The sequence below is a fragment of the Equus asinus genome, chromosome 8, assembly GCF_041296235.1.
Source record: "Equus asinus isolate D_3611 breed Donkey chromosome 8, EquAss-T2T_v2, whole genome shotgun sequence".
Taxonomy (NCBI): domain Eukaryota; kingdom Metazoa; phylum Chordata; class Mammalia; order Perissodactyla; family Equidae; genus Equus; species Equus asinus.
The window spans coordinates 13,092,459-13,114,240 of record NC_091797.1 but is presented as its reverse complement, the minus strand read 5'-3'; the positions used below and the strand labels follow the sequence as shown (position 1 = coordinate 13,114,240).

General features: G+C 40.4%; 1 protein-coding gene across 1 annotated transcript; it reads right to left on the bottom strand.

Moving 5' to 3' along the window:
- Positions 1-262: 262 nt before the first annotated feature.
- Positions 263-20,097, bottom strand: KLHL31 (kelch like family member 31). The gene is made up of 3 exons (XM_014863857.3): positions 19,828-20,097; positions 6,793-7,997; positions 263-5,054 (listed from the first exon to the last, which is right to left on the bottom strand). Exons 2-3 carry the CDS (start codon positions 7,962-7,964, stop codon positions 4,322-4,324), a joined length of 1,905 nt encoding a protein of 634 aa, XP_014719343.3. The 5' UTR covers positions 7,965-7,997; positions 19,828-20,097; the 3' UTR covers positions 263-4,321.
- Positions 20,098-21,782: the final 1,685 nt, after the last annotated feature.

Here is a 21,782-nt window from a genome sequence, read left to right as displayed (position 1 = left end):
CTTTTGTTGTTGTTGTCTTTGTTGAGGTGAATCATCATGAAAACTAAACAGAGAAAAAAGCAAACACCCCAAGCATCACAGAAGGAACACGTCAGAACCGCCCACATTTGATGGTCGACAAGTTTTTTCAAATGCAGCTTTACTGAGTGTGATGAGGTTACAAACACTACAGACATTTCACTTGGTTGTTCCTTTTATAGTACCAGAATGTTTTAAGCAAACAAACAAATTTTTGGCCAAAGTTTGCTGAATAAATACAAAGTTTTTAGAAGTGTCCAAGAGAAGTATTTTATTTCAAATTCTCTGAAAGGGAAATTTAATGATCTTTACCCTCTGAATATACTGGATTCTTTAATATTTTAGAATCTTTAGTTCTCATAATTACCACGGAGGAGTGTTTAGGAAACTGTGCTATAGCTTTTCTTGGTATGAAAAGAAATACTGAAAAATAATTCCTTCTAATGCTACCTTGTGCTCGAGAACTTATGCATCAGCGGCTGGAAGGAGATTTAGCTCCTTCAGAGAAGACTCCTTCAGAGAAGACTCCTTCAGAGAAGAATTCAGAAGAACCATTCAGAGATTACATGAATTCATTTCTTTGTAACTCAAGGAAAAAATTAATTAAACGAAATGATTTTGTTTCCTTCATCTAGTAACTTGGATGAATTCTGAAGATATTTGGCCAGAATAACCAGCAAAAAATTGACGTTTAAACACTCACATATTTCCGGATAAACCTCTATTTACACACGTTTGTAAAATACAATTCCCATAGTTGCTGCTCTGCCTTAAATCACAGAACCATTCAGTACAGGCTCACTTCCTTCTTAGCTCAACTATACCTCCCCACTCATGACGTTCCACTGCCATCTAATCACTGTTTAGAATTGTAGCAATCTGTGCCATTACTGACCTTCTATTCATAATCATTCTTACAACAAAGGAAGTCAAAATAAAACTCATTCAATGCCACTGAAAGCAACTAGTGCGTTAGGGATGACAGCTGGGCTCCAAGAACCTAACAAGAAATGGACAGACCACATGAAAGTCTGGCTTCCTGGAGAATTTCACATCAGGACTCTGGCCCATTCAGAAAAAATGTTACTTCAGCTGCTAGGTAACATGCTGCTTCTCTGATACATTGAACGGATGCTTTTATTTAATCACAGGGGTCTGGCAGTACAAAAATAACAAATCCTTTTCTTTCAGAAAAATGAAAGGAGATACAGGGTTGGAGCCAGCCCTGGTGGGGTAGTGGTTAAAATTTGGCGCTCTCGTTGCCACAGCCTGGATTCGGTTTCCGGTCAGGGAAGCACACCACCCATCTGTAGGGTGTCAGACTGTGGCAGCTGCTGTTGCCATGATGCTGAAAGCTGTGCCGCGCGGGTATTTCAAATACCAGTAGGGTGACCAGTGGTGGACAGGTTTCAGTAAGTTTCCAGACAAAGACAGACTAGGAAGAAGGACCTGGTCACCCACTTCCAAAAAACTGGTCATGAAAACCCTATGAATAGCAGCAGAACATTGTCTGAGAGAGCGCCGGAGGGTGAGAGGATGGTGCAAAAAGACCGGGCAGGGTTCCGCTCTACTGTACACAGGGTCGCCAGGAGTCAGAATTGACTTGACAGCACTAACAACAAATAGGGTTGGACCCTAAGACTCGGGAGTGTAATTGAATGTAAAGCTTAAAACATAATAAAAATGAAGTAATTTTCTAGTTGGGAAACACGGAGAAACTGTCAAGTTTTCTAGGAGGAGCTGCTTCCATAGTTGGGTTAAAGAGTTTGTTTCACTCACACGTGAAAGGTGAAACACATTATTTTGATTCTGTATACTTCGTAATGTTCTTTATTTATTGACCCAGCTGTTGAAGCAGAAGATAGAACAGCAATGCCAGGAAACTGGGTGTAAGCCCAGATAGGTTTATTTTCTGAGTCTTCAGATAAACAAAGTAGAAAATACATTAAATGGTAATTTCAAATGATTTCTCCAGCTCTAACATGTCTCTAGTTTCATCTCTAGAAAGCCACTGCCAAGTTTTTGCACAACCTATCTTATCAAGCTCTGACAGATGAAAAAATCCTCTAGTTTCAGCATCTCTCCTCATTCTTCCATGATAAAACGTGATGATTGATTTATTTTTTTTGATTGAGCTTATATTGGCTTATAACAATTGATTCTTATTTCATTCCAAGCCTTAAGTCCCCCACTTCACAATACTTCTAGGATCTCAATGGGAGACACATCTATTAGTGTGCATCAAGGAATTACGGCTATTTGCCCACTTATGATCTGTCATCCATAATAAGTCACCTTTTTTCTCTCAAAATTAATAATATCCTATAGGCTTCTCAGCTCTATGAGAACCTATATTTATACCAAACTAAAAGATGTTGCAGTCATGAAAAGTTTATTTTACCAATGATGCCACAAGGACCAAAGGTTATCTATAGGTTGTACATTGGTAACTGAAGAGCCCAATGATGTTAACTCGCTCTGTCAATTGGTTCCTCACACAGCTGTATTTTCCAGCCTGGGCAGGTCGGGAGTCAAGGGAGCAGGTGCTTTTAGACCTGCTCCTACTTGGAGAAGCTCCTCATGCTGTGTGTGGGGTGAGGAAACAGCCCAGGGCTTTTATATGAACAATGTCTTGTTTTTACCTTACAGTCTTTATGGCCCTTATCTGAGTGCTACCATTAAACCCACAGACTGAACTGTTCATAAGGGGCAAGGATATAAAATTGTTCCACAAAGTGTATTCTATGAACCACTTTTCACAGTTCGAATATTTTAAATATAAATATTGTAACTCTAGCAATAACCTATCTACAAGGTGGGAGAGGAGGGGATTCATGAAAACCCAGGTACATTTCCATATAGCTCATGTTTAACCGCTTAGTTTGTTTTATTTTTCAAAATCCAATTGCACGTAACCCATAATTGATAGGCCACTTCCTCTCCAAAACAAATCAACTATCAAAGAATGAAGTGATAAATTATAAGAAAGGAAAATAAATATCATTTACTACAATCATTCCCTTGCTCCAAAACTTGGAAAACATATAAGAAAAACGATATTGAGTGGATAAACTTTACTTTGCAAAGCTAATTTGGAACAGGTGAGATTTAAAAAGACAGAATAGAATGGGCGTATCTTATTTTAATATTTGTATGTGAAATGAATGTGTTAGAATTTTAATTAAGAAATCAGGAGGACTGCTATGAAATGGAACACAATGGCATTTACCAGCAGGAGAATCCATTCAGCCTGTTATTGTCAAATCCGAGAATTCCAAGTGTTTTCTTCATTCTCATCCACATAAAAGAGTGCAAGAAATCGAATTACTCCTGTTGGTTGTATAACCTTTAGGCTATATAAGCTTTCAGTTAACGATCCTTACGGACACAGTTTTAGTTGGTGTTTTTCCCAGGATTACATTAGGGTCAAGGTTGCCTTTAACATCTTCGTGTAGTTTTTCGGAGGAGGGAGGGGCTCCCATGAGACTTGGCAACTCCATTAATAAGGGACAAGGGTGAAAGTGCAAATACTTTTAGGAGATACAACAAAATGATTTAAATTTACACTGTAAGTTAAATGACTAACATCAGTTCCTCTTCTGAAAGCAGGATTTTATGATAAAAAATACACTGGGGCCCAGGGAATGGAGGAAGAGGGAGTCAGCGCTAAGCAAAAGTGCCGGTCTCCGGGTTAGCCTGTCAGCCCTTTCCAGTCCGACTTTGTTCTACGCTTTATGACTTTGTCATGGGCTGCCTTTCAAAATCCTGTACTCAGTCACGTATAGGAAAAGAAACCGCACTGAAATACAGAATTAAATCTTGTCTTGATGGATAGAGACGGATTTCCATTTCAAAACAAAATCCATAAATGAATATTTTCAATTTTCTAAAGAAAAAACAGAGGAAAATAAACTTTTGTATGTGAAGTCGCTTACTCACGTAAGCTTCATGTGTACTAAAGTGTAGAAGAAAAAATTCAAATGTGGGTGTAACCGCTCTACACGCAGGAACGAGCCACGGTGGGAGAGCGCCCACCAGGAATTCTGTCTGCCACCCAGCGGCCGCTGAAATAAATTATTTTATTTTCTTTGTCGGTGATGGCTCTGCATTTTGCTTAAAAAAAAAAAATTGACACAGAGGTAGATTATGCCACACCAGGAACTGAAAACCAGCAAGATATATGGCTCGATACATTTTAAAATACAATCATTGTAGTAAATGTTATATATTTTCCTTTTCGCTAAGTCAAAGGTTAACCACGAATAAATATTGGGTCTTCCTGCGTCCCCGCGTCTACCGGGGTTCAGATACTGACTGGCACCGAGGACACCGAGCTGGCTCGGGATTCCCGGGTCACGCTGTTGGGCATGGAGAGGGTGCAGCAGGACACGCCCACGGTGGCCTCGGGCAGCTCGTCGTCCTCCGTCCACTCGTTGAGCTCGGGGCTGAAGCACTGGATGCATTTCTTGTACTTCTTCTCGCCCTCGTTCCAGCCGCCCAGCAGGTAGGCGCGCCCGTGCAGCGCCGAGGCGCCCGCCGTGCTCACGCCCACCGGCAGCGGCGCCGCGAAGCTCCACTGGCCCGAGGCGGGGCTGTAGCACTCCACCGGCAGCACGTCCACGCGCTCCCCGCGCGGCCCCAGCTGGCTGCCCCCCATCACATACACCCTGTCGCCTAGCGTGACGGCGCAGTGCCAGCCTCGGGGCGTGCTCAGGCCCGGCAGCTCCTGCCACGCGTCGCTGGCCGGGTCGTAGGCGCACACCGAGCGCGAGTACGCAGTGCCGATGTAGCCGCCAGTCACCAGCACCCGGCGGTCGGTGACCGCGCTGGCGTGGCAGCAGCGCGCCACCTCCAGGGGTGTCTTCGGCTGCCACTGGTTGGTGGAGGGCACGTAGCACTCCAGCGAGGCCAGGCTGCCTTCTGTATTGCGGCCGCCCACGGCGTAAAGGAGCCCGTTGAACACGCTCAGGCTGAAGTGCGTGCGCTTCTGGTTCATGCTGGCCAGGTGTATCCAGGTGTTGAAGCGGGGATCGTATCTGGAAATGGCAGAGGAAGTGTGACAGCCTTGTTGGAGGCAGCTAGGGAACTCAGGTTCGTCCGCAACCGTAACGTGGGACTCTGGACATTATCCCTGCGAGAAGGCCAGGGACCTAGCGCAGCTCCCCACCTGGAGGCTGGTGTTTTCCTTTTAACCAGTATAAAAGTCTAACACTTGGAAAAGGCAAGGCTAGCATTGGTGACTTCCCCTCCTCCTGTTTATAAAATCACTTCTTTTATCAGGCCCAACAGAGACCGACCTTTCAGTCCTCTTTCCTGCATATTCAAATATCCATCATCCAGTAGGATGTATGAGATGTGCATGTGGGGGAGGGGATGGAAGCTGGGTATTTGTGGCAATCAGAAAAGGGAACACTGCCGCATTAAAGTCAGTTCCGCATACCTTCAGACACCCACCATCCCTAGCTCTCTCTCACTGCTTAATCAAGATAGGCCTTGACCAATTGCATTTCTCCCTTTCTCACAAACCGCTTCTTTTTCATACTCCTTTCCTGGGAAATTGCAACGGTAAAGCCAAGTCACTCAACCAAGTCTTCTACCATCTGTTTAGAATGAGATCAGTGGAAGTCATCTCCAAAAGCATCAACAAAGACTTAACTTATGATATTTTTCTATTTTCTAGCATGTATGAGTAGGTAAGATTTTTTAGTTTAGGGATATGTTCTTTTCAGTGTTCAATACTACAGTTATTATACCATAAGCACTGAAATCAATATTGCAAAAAGAGCGACTTGAGTACTAATGGTTGAGTTATCAGCAGGAGAAAAAGTGGCAGAGTAGATGATGCTTTCCTGCTTACATCGTCTGACGTCTCGTAAACACAGAACCCATTCCCTCAGTTTGAAGTTCATTCATCTATGTCCCATTTAAACTCCAAATCAAAACTTGGTTATAGTTATAAACTAAAGGCTAAAAATCAATCAATTGTTTGGATTCATTTAAATGACACACACATATATATAATGAAATAATATAGAATATTTTTCATGTATACTGGATACATTTTCAGATCTTGCTCATTAGTTATTTTTGACCTTGGAATACTACCATGATATAAGAACGACTTTCTGAATATTTCATATATGTGGAGGGTTAATTTTTTATCATAAATATACAAAAATAACATGGCATCTGAATTCCATTTTCTGAAGGATTTATTATGCTTTTCCTCTTTCTTCTTGCATAAAAAATATCGACATTTTCTATGGTATGCAGTCTTCAAAAAAATATTTAAAATTAATTAGGTGCCACATTTTTACTGATCTCATTCTATTTGCCAATATCAATCTGACAGTCATCAGTAACAGTCACTTAAAATAAACTTTGTATTATTTTAATCTTTCTTACGACTTAGTGTTAAAAACTAGATTTGTACCCAGTGTCTTTCAGAAAGGCAGTGGATTGTGACGAGCGCCTGGCTAGAAATGAGAGAATGTGAACTGCCGCTTACTAGTGGTATAACTTCTCTGGGTATCAGATTTCTCACATATAAAATCAGAATAATCATATCTTCCCCACTCACTTCACAGGCTTATTCGGAATTCTAGAGCGATTGCACTTTGTATAAAGTGAAGTGCTGTATATATGTAACGTGGCATTATTATTGATTTACTGAACCAATGAACCAAGATAATAAGCATGATTAATTTACTTTTATATCAGGGCAATTTCCTCACCATATTGAACCCTTTCAGTTCCTAATAAAGGGTCAAGTACCTGCAGAAATTGCTGACTGCATGCTTGGCTTGATTTCTTGCATCATTCTGGTCTTCACCACCGGCCACGTAAAGAAATCCGTCCATCACAGCCACACACTGATTGAAACTCTTGGCTGGCATTTCTGTAAGCTTGCTCCATCCATTTTCAGGGTCTCTATACAAGATGTCTCTACTAAGGGACTTCTCAGTAAGGCCTGGACGTCCCCCAACAGTGACGAGGACTCGACAGCCCCCACGGATTCTCGTGCGCCTAGACTGCAATGTGTTTTGATGATACGGGAGTAAGTGGTAGTTCATAGCATCTACAAGAAGTCTGTGACAATCAGCATCTTGCATCATTCTGGGTACGGACTGAACGTAATTGACCAGGTCTTGCGCAGAGATGGTACCAAAGCGAATATTGCTCAAAAGATCTGCAGCATATTTCACTCTCTTTTGGTCAAATTCTAACCATTTCATTGCAATCTGGAATGCTACTATTTCAGAAGGCAACTGTAAGTCATCATCTATGAGAAGCTCGTTAATTTGCTCAAATGTAAGTTTCATAAACTGATCTGATTCTGCGAATTCCAGGAAGTTATCCCGGATAAATTTTTGGGCTGCTGCTTTCGCGTTTTTCAGGGAGTATGTTTCAGCAATGTTAGCGACGTACATGCAATTCTCAACACTCATCTCTCGTATCAGAAAATCACTGCACATCTTTACAAGGGTATGGATCTGAAGATAAACAGCAGCAGAAATAATGCTTCCTATTGTGTACAAGGAGAGAGTCAGCTTTCCTGTGTAGGCATATGCAATGACAGTGGCCAGGCCTAGCGGTGAGATATCATTGAGATCCACCCTCTGAGTAGACGGGTCTTTTTTAAGGATGTTGTAAAAGTACTCACTGCATGAAGCCATCACTGACTTGTGAACGTCAAAAGATTTGGTTTTGGTGCCAATGACTAAGTCGCAAAGGAAGCTCTCCTGCCGCATTTTACTTAAACCTTCCAAGAGGTTGGGGCCATAAGAAGCATCTGTCAATTCAGAAGAAATGCAGCTAAGGCCATTGCCTCCCTCTAGAAGCCCATTCAGAGCATTCAGTTTGTTTAGGGGGCTATCTTCTACAATTATGGTCATCTCATTGATATCCCCTTTGTTCTTTCTGACAGTCTTCTTTTTGGGGGCCATGTTGGCAAACACACTGTCGCAGGCAAGAGCTTGCTAAAAGAAAAAGAAAAAGAAAAAGAAAAAGGCATGGTTTTATTTTAATTGTGCTTTAGACTTTGAAATGCTACGTTGAGAAATTTTTTTATAATAGTTTTTTAATGGCATAATGTAGATGAACCCCCAAAATAGATTTAAAGACTTACATTAAACTAGATGCACATTTTATTGACAGTTTATTTCAGCATCAAGCATTGAAGACAATTCTAGAAAGATTTATATTATCAAATGAGACAATAGCTATATTGCCAGGTAATTTTATACTGCAGAAAAGACCGAATATTCTCTCATCCAGCTGTACAGTAATCATGGAATCGTAGTTAAACATCATTTGAAGGGCTCAGTTTACTCTTACAAAAAAGTGAATTATAACTACTCTGAAGTTTTCCTCAATAAAATACTAAAATTCAGGAATCCATGTAAAATGTAGAACATATATATGCTAGAATAAATGAGGCACTTAAAAATCAAAGGGTAAGGACTTGTAATGACACATTAGTTCAGTTCAGTTCTACTCCGCATATTCAGTAAAATAACTTCCAGAGTTAAATATCTAAATGACACACACACACCAACTTGCGCAAGAACTAGAACAAAGTGGTGGTGCTTGTTTTTTTTAAATCTTAAGAGTAGGAAAGTCCCTCTTAAGCACAGCAAAAAAATCCAGAAGCCGTAAAGGAAAAGACCAAAATATCTGACATAGAAAACAATGAAGACTTCTGTAAAACAGCACCAACTGTTTAAGAGACAAACAACAGACTGTGACACATATTTGTAACATTTTTGACAGATAAAAGGTTAATTGACACAGTATTTAAAGAGTGCCTACAATTATTAACAGAAGGGTAATCCAATTAAAAAATGGACACAGACTATGACCAGGTAGTTCACAGAAAATAAAATACAAATAGTTAATAAATATTTTTTTTAAAGCTAAACCAATAATAATCAGGGAAGTGTCAACTGAAATCCAGAGATCCTTTTAACTTTTTGTGGTCAAATTTTGCTTATCAGAGATTAAATATTTTTAAATATTCATAACATCGGATATCGGTGTGGTACTCTCCCTACACTGATGATGGGAGTATAATTGATACAGTCTTTTGGATGTAATTTGGCAGTCTATCCAAAAAGTCATATTTTTATGCTTTGACACTAAAATTCTAAATCTAGGAATGAGAGATATATTCACATAGAGAAATATTACATGGATGCTCGCATATTAAGGATAATAACCGTTTTCCCATTATCAATGTTATAAATATTTGAACTAGTTTTTAAACCTGTATGAACTGTGAATTTAGCTCTATGATATAGCTCTGAAAAGCTCTAGTATAAACACAGAATTGAAATATATTAAGTTTTCCAATTACATACATAGTCCTTAAAATATCGTAGGTTAAATTGTTTTAGCCTTTCTCAAAAAATTGAGCATAGTCATCAGAAGATGCTATACTCAGACTTTTAAATGGATTTTATTTACGGTATGGTAGCATTCACTTTTTTGATGAGATTAGCAGTGTTGCTTTTTTCCTTCATTTTTAAAATTACAAAATCAATATGTGAAATTTGACAACTCAGTTTGTTATATATCATTCCAGATAATTGTATATACTTATACAAACTTATATATGCATATTTTTGAGCAGTCATGTGCTGGTAAACCAACTTTCTAGGGGGGAAAAGCCCTTATTTGTAAGGTGCTGATTTCTTTGGTGCAAATACACTCATCGTGGCTGATTTTAAGCTATCTACTGTGCAACAACCAGTGTGAAAAATTCCTGAAAATTTAACAATTGGCTCTCATGAGCTCGTCCAAGTCAGCTCCAGCACACCACTATAGGAGAACCTATATCAAAACAGGTTGTGTTCTATTACTCAGCAGTTTGCACTTCTGGCTTAGCAGTAACTCCTGCACATCTTTCCATATTGATACTTATGTAAATTTACCACATTCTCTCTAATAGCTGCACAGTCTCCTATAGTAAGGATATATAAAACTTGTTCAATTATTCTCCTGTTGATGTTCATTTAGGGGTGTGCATGTGTTTTAAATCTCACTGCTCAGTTCATCATTGGGAGGGGGGGTAAAGCTTGGCTTTGATTCCCCTTGAAAGGTCTTCAATTTAATTACGGAAATATTTGTTTAAAAATTTCATAACCCTTCGGTTGTGTTTGTCTCGTCCCTTTCCATGTGGAAGGATAGTAGCAAGTAGGTAGGAAATAAAGAATGTCTCTCTCTTTGCTAGGGCTTTTGTCTTTCTCATTAAGCTCACCTTTCAATTTCTATTTATTTACAAGGCTGTAGCACATTCTTTCTCACAAACAACACCCAAGGCATCCTTACCTTGTGAAATAGATTTCCAACCCACCATCATTTTAGTCTTCAAATGCACTGACTTATGTGGTGAGGGCTCCCTTTGCTGGGCTTTTCTGGGGAAAATTTTTGTTCAGCAAGCAGTTATCAGACACCTACTGCTGTGTGGGCAGCACTGGTGATGGAGCAATACAATATGTAATTCATGTTAGAGAGACAAGATATGACAGGCACAAAAAGACAACAAGGAACTAGGTAAGCACAGCAGAGAATTTTTTTTCTTTTTAAACAACAGTTTCTTCCATCTAGGATGCAAGCACAAATGTGTCTTTGGGGGAAGCCCTGGCCATTTTCCTGGAAGAACCCTTTTGGCCAATTTTTTATTCAGGTATATGCAGAGCTTATAGCCACTCATTGTTTTGGAGGAAATCCTGAATCCGAGTAGTCTTCAGACTAAAATGCTAAATCTTCTGTTTATCTACTATTAAAAGATTATTTCATTGGTAGCATATATGGGTGATATTTCAACAACTGATAAAACAGGGCACCTGCTAACTAGCATGGGTTCACGGCACAGTGCTGGAGCTGGATTCTAGAGGCTCCCTCGGGTCCCCGTGTGTAAGTCTTCAGTTGCTGGATCAGAGTGAGGCCCAGGGGGTCCTGGGAGGGGACTACAGGGGTGGGAGCGATTCAGGGGGCAGGGAGGGGGTCAGGGAAGCAGATATTTGGCTATTTACCAATTCAGCACAGAGGGATCTCAGTATTTTAACAACTAGTACACTGTACTGAAATATTCTCGTCCTCAGGACAGGGTGTAATTCTTTGGAGATTATTTTGATTTTAAGCTTTTTTTGTTTCTTCTGATGAATATGGAGACTTCTGGATAAAAGAGAGAATCCTCAACAACATTGTGAGATGCTGAGGCTAAGGAGACAAAAGACCAGCAAGGAATTCCAAATGAAGGGGTGACTGGTGGACACTAGGAATAATGATATCTGATTCCCAGTTTTAAGTCTTCCTTTTCGACATTGTTATTCTCATATATCATCCTTAATTGAGGTATTCTCAAGTATCCTTAGTGAAGTTTGATAAGGTGCCAACTAGTCCACTCTTTGCCTTTAGGAATGTCGTTTAGTTTTAGTCGTGAAGACCTCAGCTCTGAAGAATTCACCTAGGTTTAAGTAGCAGCTCTAGACTCCACTACTGGTGGGAAAACCAAGTAAAGCTCCTGTCTGACAGATTGTCCCAAAGATAGAAACTATAAGCTGGGAGGATGGGAGGATAGTAGGGAGAGAGAAGTAGGGAAAACTACCCAGAGATGCTAGAGAGTGTAAAAAAGCAGGATGATTTCATAGAGGAGTCAAGAGTTGAAAAGAGGAATAGCATAGGATGAGTTCCCTCCTCCATGTTTTTTTGGTTCGGGTGGTTTTCCGCCTACGAGCAGGCTGCAATTGGTACTGCACAGGGCAGCTGCAACTGCGATGGAAAGTATTGCTGCACTGAAGAACCAGAGGACAGAGTTTGTGACAACCACACCCACTAGAAAACGAGGTGGGAATTCTGGAAAAGAGAGATCCAAAAGGGGGAAACCCAACAGAAGATTAAATCTTCAGGAAGGAATGAAGATGGTAAATATAAATGACTATTTTTTTCTCTAAAGTTCTTCAAAATACATTTGACTCTTCAAAGCAAAAATGAGTACATTGTCTTGTGAGGTTTATTGTAGTACGTATGACAATTGCAGCATAAGGGGTGGGGTGGCGGTGGTAAATGAATCTATACAGTAGCAAGCTTTCTATATTTTCTGTGGAGTGGTACAATATTAACTTATATACCCTGTGAAAATTTAACTTTGCATATTGCAATCTCTAACGTGGTGCTGTCCTCTAGAAATATAATGCGAGCCACATATGCAATTTAAAAAATTCCAGTAGCCACATTAAAAAGATAAAAAAGAAAAAGCAGGTGCAAATGAATGTTAATAAAATATTTTATTCAGCCTAATATGTACAAAATATTATTTTAACATATAATTGCTATAAAATTATTAATGTGATATTTTACATTCTTTTTTTCATACTATCTTCAAAATCCAGTGTATTTTATACTTACAGCACATCTCATTTTGGACTAGCCACATTTCAAGTGTTTAATAGCCATATGTGGCTGATGACTATGGTATTGGACAGCAGAGCCCTAGAGCAAACACCTAAAGAATGCAAGGTATAGCTGAAAAACCAATAGATAAATTTAAATGGAATTCAAAAGAGGGCAGGAAATTTGGAATAGAGGAACAAAAATTAGAGGGGACACACAAAAAACCAAATGATTTAATGGTAAACCTAAATTAAACTATATTAATAATTATATTAAATGTTAATGGATGAAACATTCTAATTAAAAGGCACAGATTGTCAGAATGGATAAAAAAATCAAGACCCAAATATATGCTGTCTGCAAGAGACTCACTATAAAGACACAGATAAGAAGAAAATAATGGATGGAAAAAGATTTACCTTGGAAATAGTAGACATAAGAAGGCTGGAGTGGCTATATTAATATCAAGTAAAGCAGACTTCAAGAAAAAAAAAATTACCAGTGATAATGAGGGAATTTCATAATGATCAAAAGGCCAATTCATCATGTAGATATCATAATCCTAAATGTATATGTGCAAATAATGGAGCTTCAAAATATGTGAAATAAGTGACAGAATTAAAGGGAGGAATAAGCAATTCCTCAATTATCCTTGAAAATGTTAGTAACTTTCTCAGCAATTAATAGAACAACTAGCCAAAAAGTCAGTAAAGGTATAGATTATCTGAACAATGTTATTAATCACTCTGACTTAACCAATATTTATAGAACATTACACCCAACAACTACAGAACACAAATTCTTCCCAAATGTACATGGTACATTCACCAAGACAGATCCTATGTTGGGCCACAAAACATGTCTCAATAAATTTAAAAGTCTTGAAGTCATACAGAGCATGTTCTCTGATCATAGCAGAATTAAATTAGAAATGAATAACAATAAACGATCTAGGAAAATGAACAAAATTTGGAAATTAAAAAATACTCTTCTAAATAATCCATGAGTCAAGGAAGAGATCACAAAGGAAATTAGATAATATTTTCAAACTGGACGATACCAAAAATATAACATAAATACCAGCTCCACGACTTATCCAAAGTGTGACTTGTGACAGATTATCTAAACCCTTAGAGTCTCCACTGACTTATCTCTAAAGTGAAGATAATAACAGTGTCTGTCCGTAGGATTGTCAGTGACAGCTTAGAAGGAAATGCCTGCACAGCACTTGGCAGAGTATCTGGCAAAAAGTGAGTGTTCAAAAACTTGAATCATTTTCATTAAAATCAACCACCCTTGTTAGCTATGTCTTTGGGAATAAGGAAGTAACCTGTCTAAGCTTTGGGGTGAAGCAAATCAGAGCAAACTGGCACATCATGGAGAAGCAATGATAAGGGACAAGAGGCTATATGGGACAAGCATACACAGCGACCCAGAATAAGAACTGACAAATAGCAGCCACAAGAGATTTCTGGAACACGTAACATTTTCTCAGAGATTTTTGCAAATACCAGGGAGAGAAATGGAATGCATGCAATTACACAGGCTGAGGAACACAATTATTTTTATTTTGATATGAATAATAAGGGTACCCCTGAAAGTTTAGAAAACTTGGGGTATTTGGTTCTAGGTTATGTAAGCATAACAACAGATTACATGGAACGCATTGAATCTATGAGCCTGGACTAAAGGATTCAAACTAATGAGACTATTCTGCTGGGTTGGTATTAAGATGGGAAGGTTTGCAGATAACAAGGATCTTGCTGGTCCGGGCACAGAAGGGTTTTGAAGAGGAGCAGGGATACCAGGGAGAAGGTCGGCAGAAGGAGAGGAAATGCGTCACGCTGAAGCAGGAAGACATGACTCAGCACAGTCTGTGCAGACTAAGATGGCTGCCGTCATGAGGGAGACAGCGGGACAGGTAATAGTAGGCCAATACATAAAGGACGCTGGATGCCAGGAAGGGTTTGAACTTGATAAATTAGTAATCAATCGAGAAGGATTAAGAAATCTCCACGAAGGGAGAGGGCACGCTCAGGCCTTAGTGAAATCAGTGAAAATTCTTCCCCGGCCTTCCTTATTCCTGTTGCCACCTTCTCTTTCCTGGGTGGGTTGGCCTTCACCCTGCCCCAGCGTTCCCATGGAAACCCCATGACTTCTTTGTCTGAATTCTCTTCCCTTGTCCCCTTTCTCCAGAGCCCTACAGGGTGATACATTAGCTAATCTGACAAGTGATCCAAGCCACTCCATTAATGGGCAAAATCTACACTTTCTCCCAGATATACATGGTTTTTGGATGGGGTGTTGTTTTTTATTAATGTACTTCTACGACTCGCATAAAATTTCTAAAAGAGTAGCTACTGTGGAACATATATATAATAAACTTTTACTCTTTAAATAATATTTTTTAAATATTAAAATTATATTAATTTTAATATAAAATATTTGATTTTGATATTAAAATAATATTGATTGATTTCAAGAATATTATTGATTAGTATTTTTAATATATGTATGTTTGAAATAAGAGAGGGCTTTTACAGCCCTCAAAATCACTTTGTAGAGGCAACTGGCTTCTTTAGCTCTCTCTAGGGGAAATGGAGAGAAACAGGTAGGGAAGTGTTTAAGAAACTTGCAATCAGAGCCTACAGGCAACTTCCTGGTGGCTGTATTTTCCCAGATGTGTTCATAAATTCAGTCTTTCTTTACTAGAGCTGCCACTACATCCTATCCCTAGGTCTGTACCTCAGAGGTGAGGCTGTCCACACACCTGCCCAGGTGTTCTCAATCTGTGCCGTGTTCCTCCCATAAGGACACTGCAGACCCCTTTGAGCAGCCTGCGGATGCAGGTCACTCCTCTGAAGCTGGGCAAAGCTCTGATGTTGTCCTCTAAGCTGCAGAGATGTTCCCTGGCTCCTATATCCTGACAAATGCTCTTCCACTGGCCCTGATCCTCCATCTCCTACCAGCCCTGCTTGGGGCTCCAGCCACTGCTTTTCTCAGTTTAAGGAGGACTGTGGGCCAGTAAGAAGGGTAGGGGCAGCTCCGTCCTGTGCTCCAGGCCCTACTGCAGAGAAGACGAGCTTCCTCACTGTGGGGATCAAAACCCCAGAGGCTCTCTTCTCACCGGGCAGGGGAAGCCTTTGACAAGCTCTCCAGGCTCCTCACACTGGGGCCTTTCTGGGGAGTACAGACACAAGGCGTGTCGCACTGGGTACACACACACACACACTCACACACACACACTCTCACCATGCTGCTTGACCAGCCAGCATTTTTCCACAGCCACATTTAAATGAAGAACAAGGGCAGCTTTAAAGGAAAGAAGTTCCTTTAAAGAAGGAGATGGGTGAAAGAAAAGTGGAATGATTTAATTCACTTCCTTTTACTCATTCGGTCATGGTGCTGGGCTTCAAGGCTGATTGTATGGGCTAATAGAGGGTGATTAGAAAAGAACTGAATATTTGCAAAAATGTCCTGCTCAGTCACTAGGTCCTGTGTGAACATGTAGTTAAAAGCAATTTGTACAGGAACTCTCACTGTTTTTTCTGCAATTATACACATGTTCACTATGCGCCTCTGGGTCATACTGTAAGTGACGGTCACAGTCACAATGAAAATCTGGCTGTGAGGAGGAGGAAGAGGTTATAAAATGAGTTGCATGTATACGTTCATATGTAATCTACAGTACCACCAAGATGTTGAGTAATAAATTTTGAAAGCATTCCATTCTTACTGATTCAATTATATATTAACTCAGAGTTAGATGAGGGTTTACTTTTTGTGTTGTTTTCTAAAGCTTTTTTCTTTTTCTTTCTTTCTTTCTTTTTTTGCTTTTTAACTGAGTGGGTGCCTTGTGGCCGGCTGCTCAGGGCCTCCCTAGCTTGGTAGCCAGGGCAGTGCTTGCTTACCATCCCCGAGGGAGGGCTTGGACTGGGGTTCTGGTCTGCATGGAGGTGAGGAGCGCAGCCTTGCGGAGCTGCCCTTGGCTGGAAGAGGTTCAAGACTGTTACTTCATTTTTCTTAAAGAACAACAGGCTTGGTTCTCCCTCCTTACCAGGGGGGAGGGGGGACTCTAGTGAGTTGTCTCTTTGGGATCAAAGAGAGGAAGAGCTTTGCAGGCCCCCTGGGATTGATAGTGGATGGCACTTTTCACATGGCACCTACCATAGTAGGACACACTGGAAAGAGCAGGTCCAGCCACAGCAGCTGAGGTTGTGTAATGGGATGAGCAGCTATTTGGAGGCACTGCCAGTCCCTTCCTGTCCCTTCCCTTTTTGGGTGAAAGAAGAGACTTTGCACAAGGTGCAGAGGGCTGTGGAAGGCTCCCTATGCTACCAGAGCGATCCCTTCATTCTGTGGAGGGAACTCAGAGAATTCTCCTTCTCTGGTCATGGACACCACAGCCTCCTTCCCTCTCTACTCCATCTGCCATCACCCAGAGCAGCCTCTTGGGTCCCCTGCAAGAGCTGTCCATTAGAAATTGGGCAGAAGGGTAACAGAGATGCAATTCCACACTCTCCTCCCACTGCCCACTGCACATCTTGGCTCTTGTGTCATTTCTATGGCAGTAGTGTCATGTATTCGACACCTGATAACCAGCTGGGCAGTTATGTGAGCCATCACATTTTTCATCATCTTTTGTATTTGCCAAATTTAAGTACATTAATAATTACTACCTATAAATCATCAAGTATGAATCTATATTATGTATTAAATATAAATCATTACCTCCATTGCTACTTAAAATAATAATTACATAGCTAGCATTTATTAATTGAGGATCTATTGTGTGCTGAGGCCCAGGGCAAGTACTTAGCATGATTTTATTTTTTTTTTAATTTAAGCATCACTGAAATCCTAAAAGGTAGATTATATTATGTTCATTTTACAAATGAAGAAATTAAGGTCCAGAGAGAGTTTAAAAAACTTATCCAAGGTCACACAGTGTGCAATATGTAGGGGAGCAAAGATTCAAACCCAGATTGAGTCCTTACCCCCAGTCTGCCTCCTTCCCATCCAGGGGAGGTTAAAATCTGCAGCAGGTCAAAAAGCTAGCTCTTTCTAGCAGGAGAAGATAGAGACTGAGTGAGGCAGAGCTGAGGTTTAAAAAATCAAACTTTGGATATGGAGAACATGAAATGGTTCTTTACAAATACAAACTCTGAAATAAGAATGAGAAATAAATTTAGGGACAATGAGAGTCTGTGGATTTCTTTATCTTATTAGGGGTTGTAAGGATATAAAGCTCCAATAAGTTTGGTAAGAAAAAAATAGAAATAGGTTCAAGGAGGTCTTGCATGAATTTGTTGATCAGAGAATCAAGCCCTTCCTTTTACATGTTAGGTTGAATATGAAATTATCAATTTTTGTTTAAAAACAAATATCAATTTCATATGGTTCAACTTAGCCAGAGGCCTGTGCCTGGCTTTTATCTCTAAAGTATACAGACACCGTACATAAAGTTAAGTACAATTCTAGTCTCCCAGACTGGGTACAGGATGCAAGGACCTAGTGCTAAAATTTTTGGTTTTGGTTTTGTTGAAAATTTTAGAAAAATAACTCTTTCTCTTTCCTGGTCTTTTGTGTGTGTCTGTGTTAGGGGTGGGATATGTCAGGAGGGGGGTTGGAAATCTAGTTTTTCAGACTAATAGTCTCTTAGTTGTCATGGAACTGAAAATTAGTTTTGGTGTTCCTTTTACTCTAACTGTCTGACAGACCTGTGTCAACATCCAACCTTTTAAGATTTCAGTTTAATCATCTGTCAAATGAGAAGATGTGTACCTTTCAGTTCTAAAAATTTTACAGAATGTTAAGAAGAAACAGTTGGCTTTTGCTGTCAGAATCGTCAAAGTCTGGTCCTCCCCTCAGTCAGTATGGCCTTTTAGAGCTCTAGAATCAACTCATTATCAGATATAGATAAACCAACGACACAGCGGATTCACCTGGGAGTCATGGTCTGGGTTATCAGATTTAGGAAATAAAATATATCCAGTTAATTTTGAATTTCAGATAAACCACGAATCATATTTTAGAATAAGTATATCCCATGCAATATTTGGGATATACTTATTCTAAAAACTGGTTTGTGTTTTACCTGAAATTCAGATGTAGCCGGGTGTCCTATCTTTTATCTGGTGGCTCTGCTCTGGGTTGGGTTTCAAGTGAATCCATGAAATTTTCTAGAATATTATGAAACATGTTGTGCATATGTGTTTATGTGTATTTTTCTGTAGAGTGGGCCTAGAGCTTTCAGGAGGTTCTCAAAAAGGTCCATAACCCAAAATAAAACCAGAACCATTGGCCTGAGAATGATGCTGCCAAGAAATGGTAACATAATTCTACCCTCTTCTATGAGTGGGTGCGTCCATGTGACAGCATCGCACTTAAATCAAGTTCCTCCTGGCCTGAAACAGATCTCAGGTGAAAAACCCCTAGAACTGATTCTAGAAAAGAATTGTCACTTCATATTTAAGAACATTCTCTTTCCTGCTGCCCTCCACCCTTGCCTCCTGGGACAGACTCCACACAGGGCAAGCTGAAAAGCCCTGTGTGCTAAAGTGTCACTGTCACTCTCATGCCAGAATGAGCTGGGATCCCAGAAGGTCTTCTTGCCAAAGGGGCGAGTCAGCTGCGCCGTCCCCTGTCCTGCCACATTCCAATCACTGCATCTGTCCCGGCTCGTCAGCACGACTCCGGGAATAGAAACCCTCCGCTGCGCCTGCTTGCCATTTTAAGTTAAGTCCAACAGAGTGGGGTTCCATTTTCTGTCTCATTTCCAAGATGATTTCTGATATAAAACATATGTCTGTGTAGCCGTCTGTGCACATTTCGAACAAAAACTTGTTTTATACTTAAATTAAAAATTTGTTCTTTTCGCAGGGGGAATTTCTATTTATATTGCTGGGAATTCAAAGAGTTGTCTGATTTTTGTGCTACCATTTTAGTTACAACTGATTATATTTTATCTGAACTTCTCAGGTACCGAATGTTTACATAGTTCCTGATAAAAATGAAGATGGAATTAGAAACTTTGTGAGCAAAAGCCAAGAATTTTATTTTTCCCTCCCTTTGCTAGAAAATAGAGGAAGAAAACATACATTGGGCCTTTGAGACTTAAAATTATTATTAGAAGTTACAAGTAATTTTACTTTTTTGAAGGCATCCCTCTCCTGCATTTCTATGACTATGGCATTCTCCTATTCTATCACATTCCTTAGATTTCAAGAAAATATTTTCTGGCTTCCAATTTCAGATCAGGGACGCGAGCAGTGTGGCCCAACTGTAGACTGCCGTCAGTGAAACAGCTCCACAACCGTTCACACTCAGACACCCCCACTTCTCCCACCCACACACCCCTACACACCCCAGAATCTAGCAGAAAGGACTGGGAGAGTGGCCTCCGCTCCTTACCCTCCTGTGTGAAGTCGTGTCCCCGACTGGTGACGATGAAGTTTCAGCAGCAGACTCCTCTCGAGAAGCAATCTGTGGCGAGAGAAAGGGAGAAGGAAAAGCCGGTGGGGAGCCACCAGAAGCCACCTGACAAGTCCCAGCAGCAGCAGTTTTTAGAGTGACCCTCTGCCGTCACACTGGATAAGGTGGCCAGGCCTGCGCTCTCTTGCCTGCCCAGAGCAGCAGTGTGAGCCCTTCTCTCCCTCTTTGGCCTTCAACTCCAGGCCACTCCAGGGCAGAGGGCGGGGCCCTGGTTGGTGGAGAGGGGTTGGGTTTCTCGACCTGCCCATTTGTTTAAAAAGAAAACTCAAGAGCTCAGTCAACCTGGGGGTGAGGAAAGAAAATTAATTAGCTGGGTATTTAATTGTTGGAAGCAGGGATTCAAGTGTATGCACTTGGTAAGAAGAAGGGGAGTTTGTGGATAAAAATTAGCTCCTAGAAAGGTAAATAGCCTGGTCACCTCAGGTCTTTTGAGAAGATTGAGTTTATAAATAGACTGTTCTTCAGAAGAGGAGCACATGTTTAGGAGGACAAGGTAGCACACATGTGGCACCAGCGTTATTAGAGTTGTCGTCGCAGAGCTTCATAGAGTGAGTCCACCACCAGTAATCCACAGCAGGTCTGAGAATCACACACACTCCAGCACACACACAGGCTGGGAAATGTCTGCTTTGGTAACACTTCATGTGAAAAACAAATTCAGAGGATTATAACTACTGCAAGCATTTAATAGACGCCAAGAGTGTGAAATGGCTGCTAAAAAGGTTAACATGATTTTAGAATGCAATAATAGAAAAATGGTTCATGGGAAATAAGTGTTCTAATTATTCTTCATTAGTCAGAGGATGTGTTGAGCATCGTGTTGCTGCCTTGCAACACTGAGAAATAAGCCTGCATCCTGCAGGAGGCGTCTGCAGTGAAGGGAACGTCAGAAGCTGTGCATATTGGGATTGCCTGAAGAAAAGTACCTTCCAGAGAGGACTCAGGACGGGTGAGGCCCCTGGTTGCAAGTGCTTTGGGGGCTGTTGTGCAGCAAGGGACCCAGTTAAAATTTTTGTAGCCTAAGATGTCAAAAATTAGGCCCAACGGATAGAAATTCCAGGGAAATAAGTTAAAACTAAGGAAGGAAAACTCTGGTAACAACTGGGTTCTGATGATGAAAATAGGGTCCAATGATGAAAATGAGCCAGTACCCTATGATCAGAAGGATGGATGTAAAAGAAGCTGCAGGACGGATGTGATGTTGACATGACTCTCGCTGTGGCTGGGCACTTGCCCTGGACCATCTCTGATGTCTTTCCGACTCTAAGACTCAATGGTTCTATATGTATTGGCCTCTGGTTCTCCTGACACCTCTCAACTCATTGGGTAGCATCTTACTTACCACTTCTGCTTGAATTATGGTCAGCTTTTTAGCAGGGGAAACTATTTTGACTTTTTTAAAAAATTCTTTGTTTTCATCCATAGATCTCCAGCCCAGAACTCAATGTCAGAAGTAAATCAAAGAAATTCTTTATTCTATGGTTTACATAAAGCTAATAGAGGACCTCTGTCAAATGATGCCTCTTGTTTCCACCTCGTTGAATAGAGCATTTGACTCTATTCTTACTATGATAAAAATCAGTCTTGCATCGTATTTATGGTAATGATTGTATGATTATGGAAAGGTCCTTCAAGAAGTAGCTGTTGGAACCAATACCATCGTCTTCAAGGGTTCAAGACTATTAATTTCAGTTCTACGGAACAACACTGAGATACTCCTTTCAATAGAATATCATTTGAGGGAGACGTATGAACACAAATGGAAGATTAAATGGCAAAAATGGAAAATCTAAGAGACACTTCAATTAAAAAAAATGTACAGAGTAGCTACTGTACGTAAGCATTTGACTACAGCTATGGTTGAAATGCTGGAA

Excerpts from the sequence above, each read along its gene's own strand:
- KLHL31 (XM_014863857.3), bottom strand. The coding sequence starts at position 7,964 with ATGGCCCCCAAAAAGAAGACTGTCAGAAAGAACAAAGGGGATATCAAT. Across the intron at positions 5,055-6,792 it reads GCAGTCAGCAATTTCTGCAG|ATACGATCCCCGCTTCAACA; the intron begins GTACTTGACCCT and ends TGCCATTTCCAG.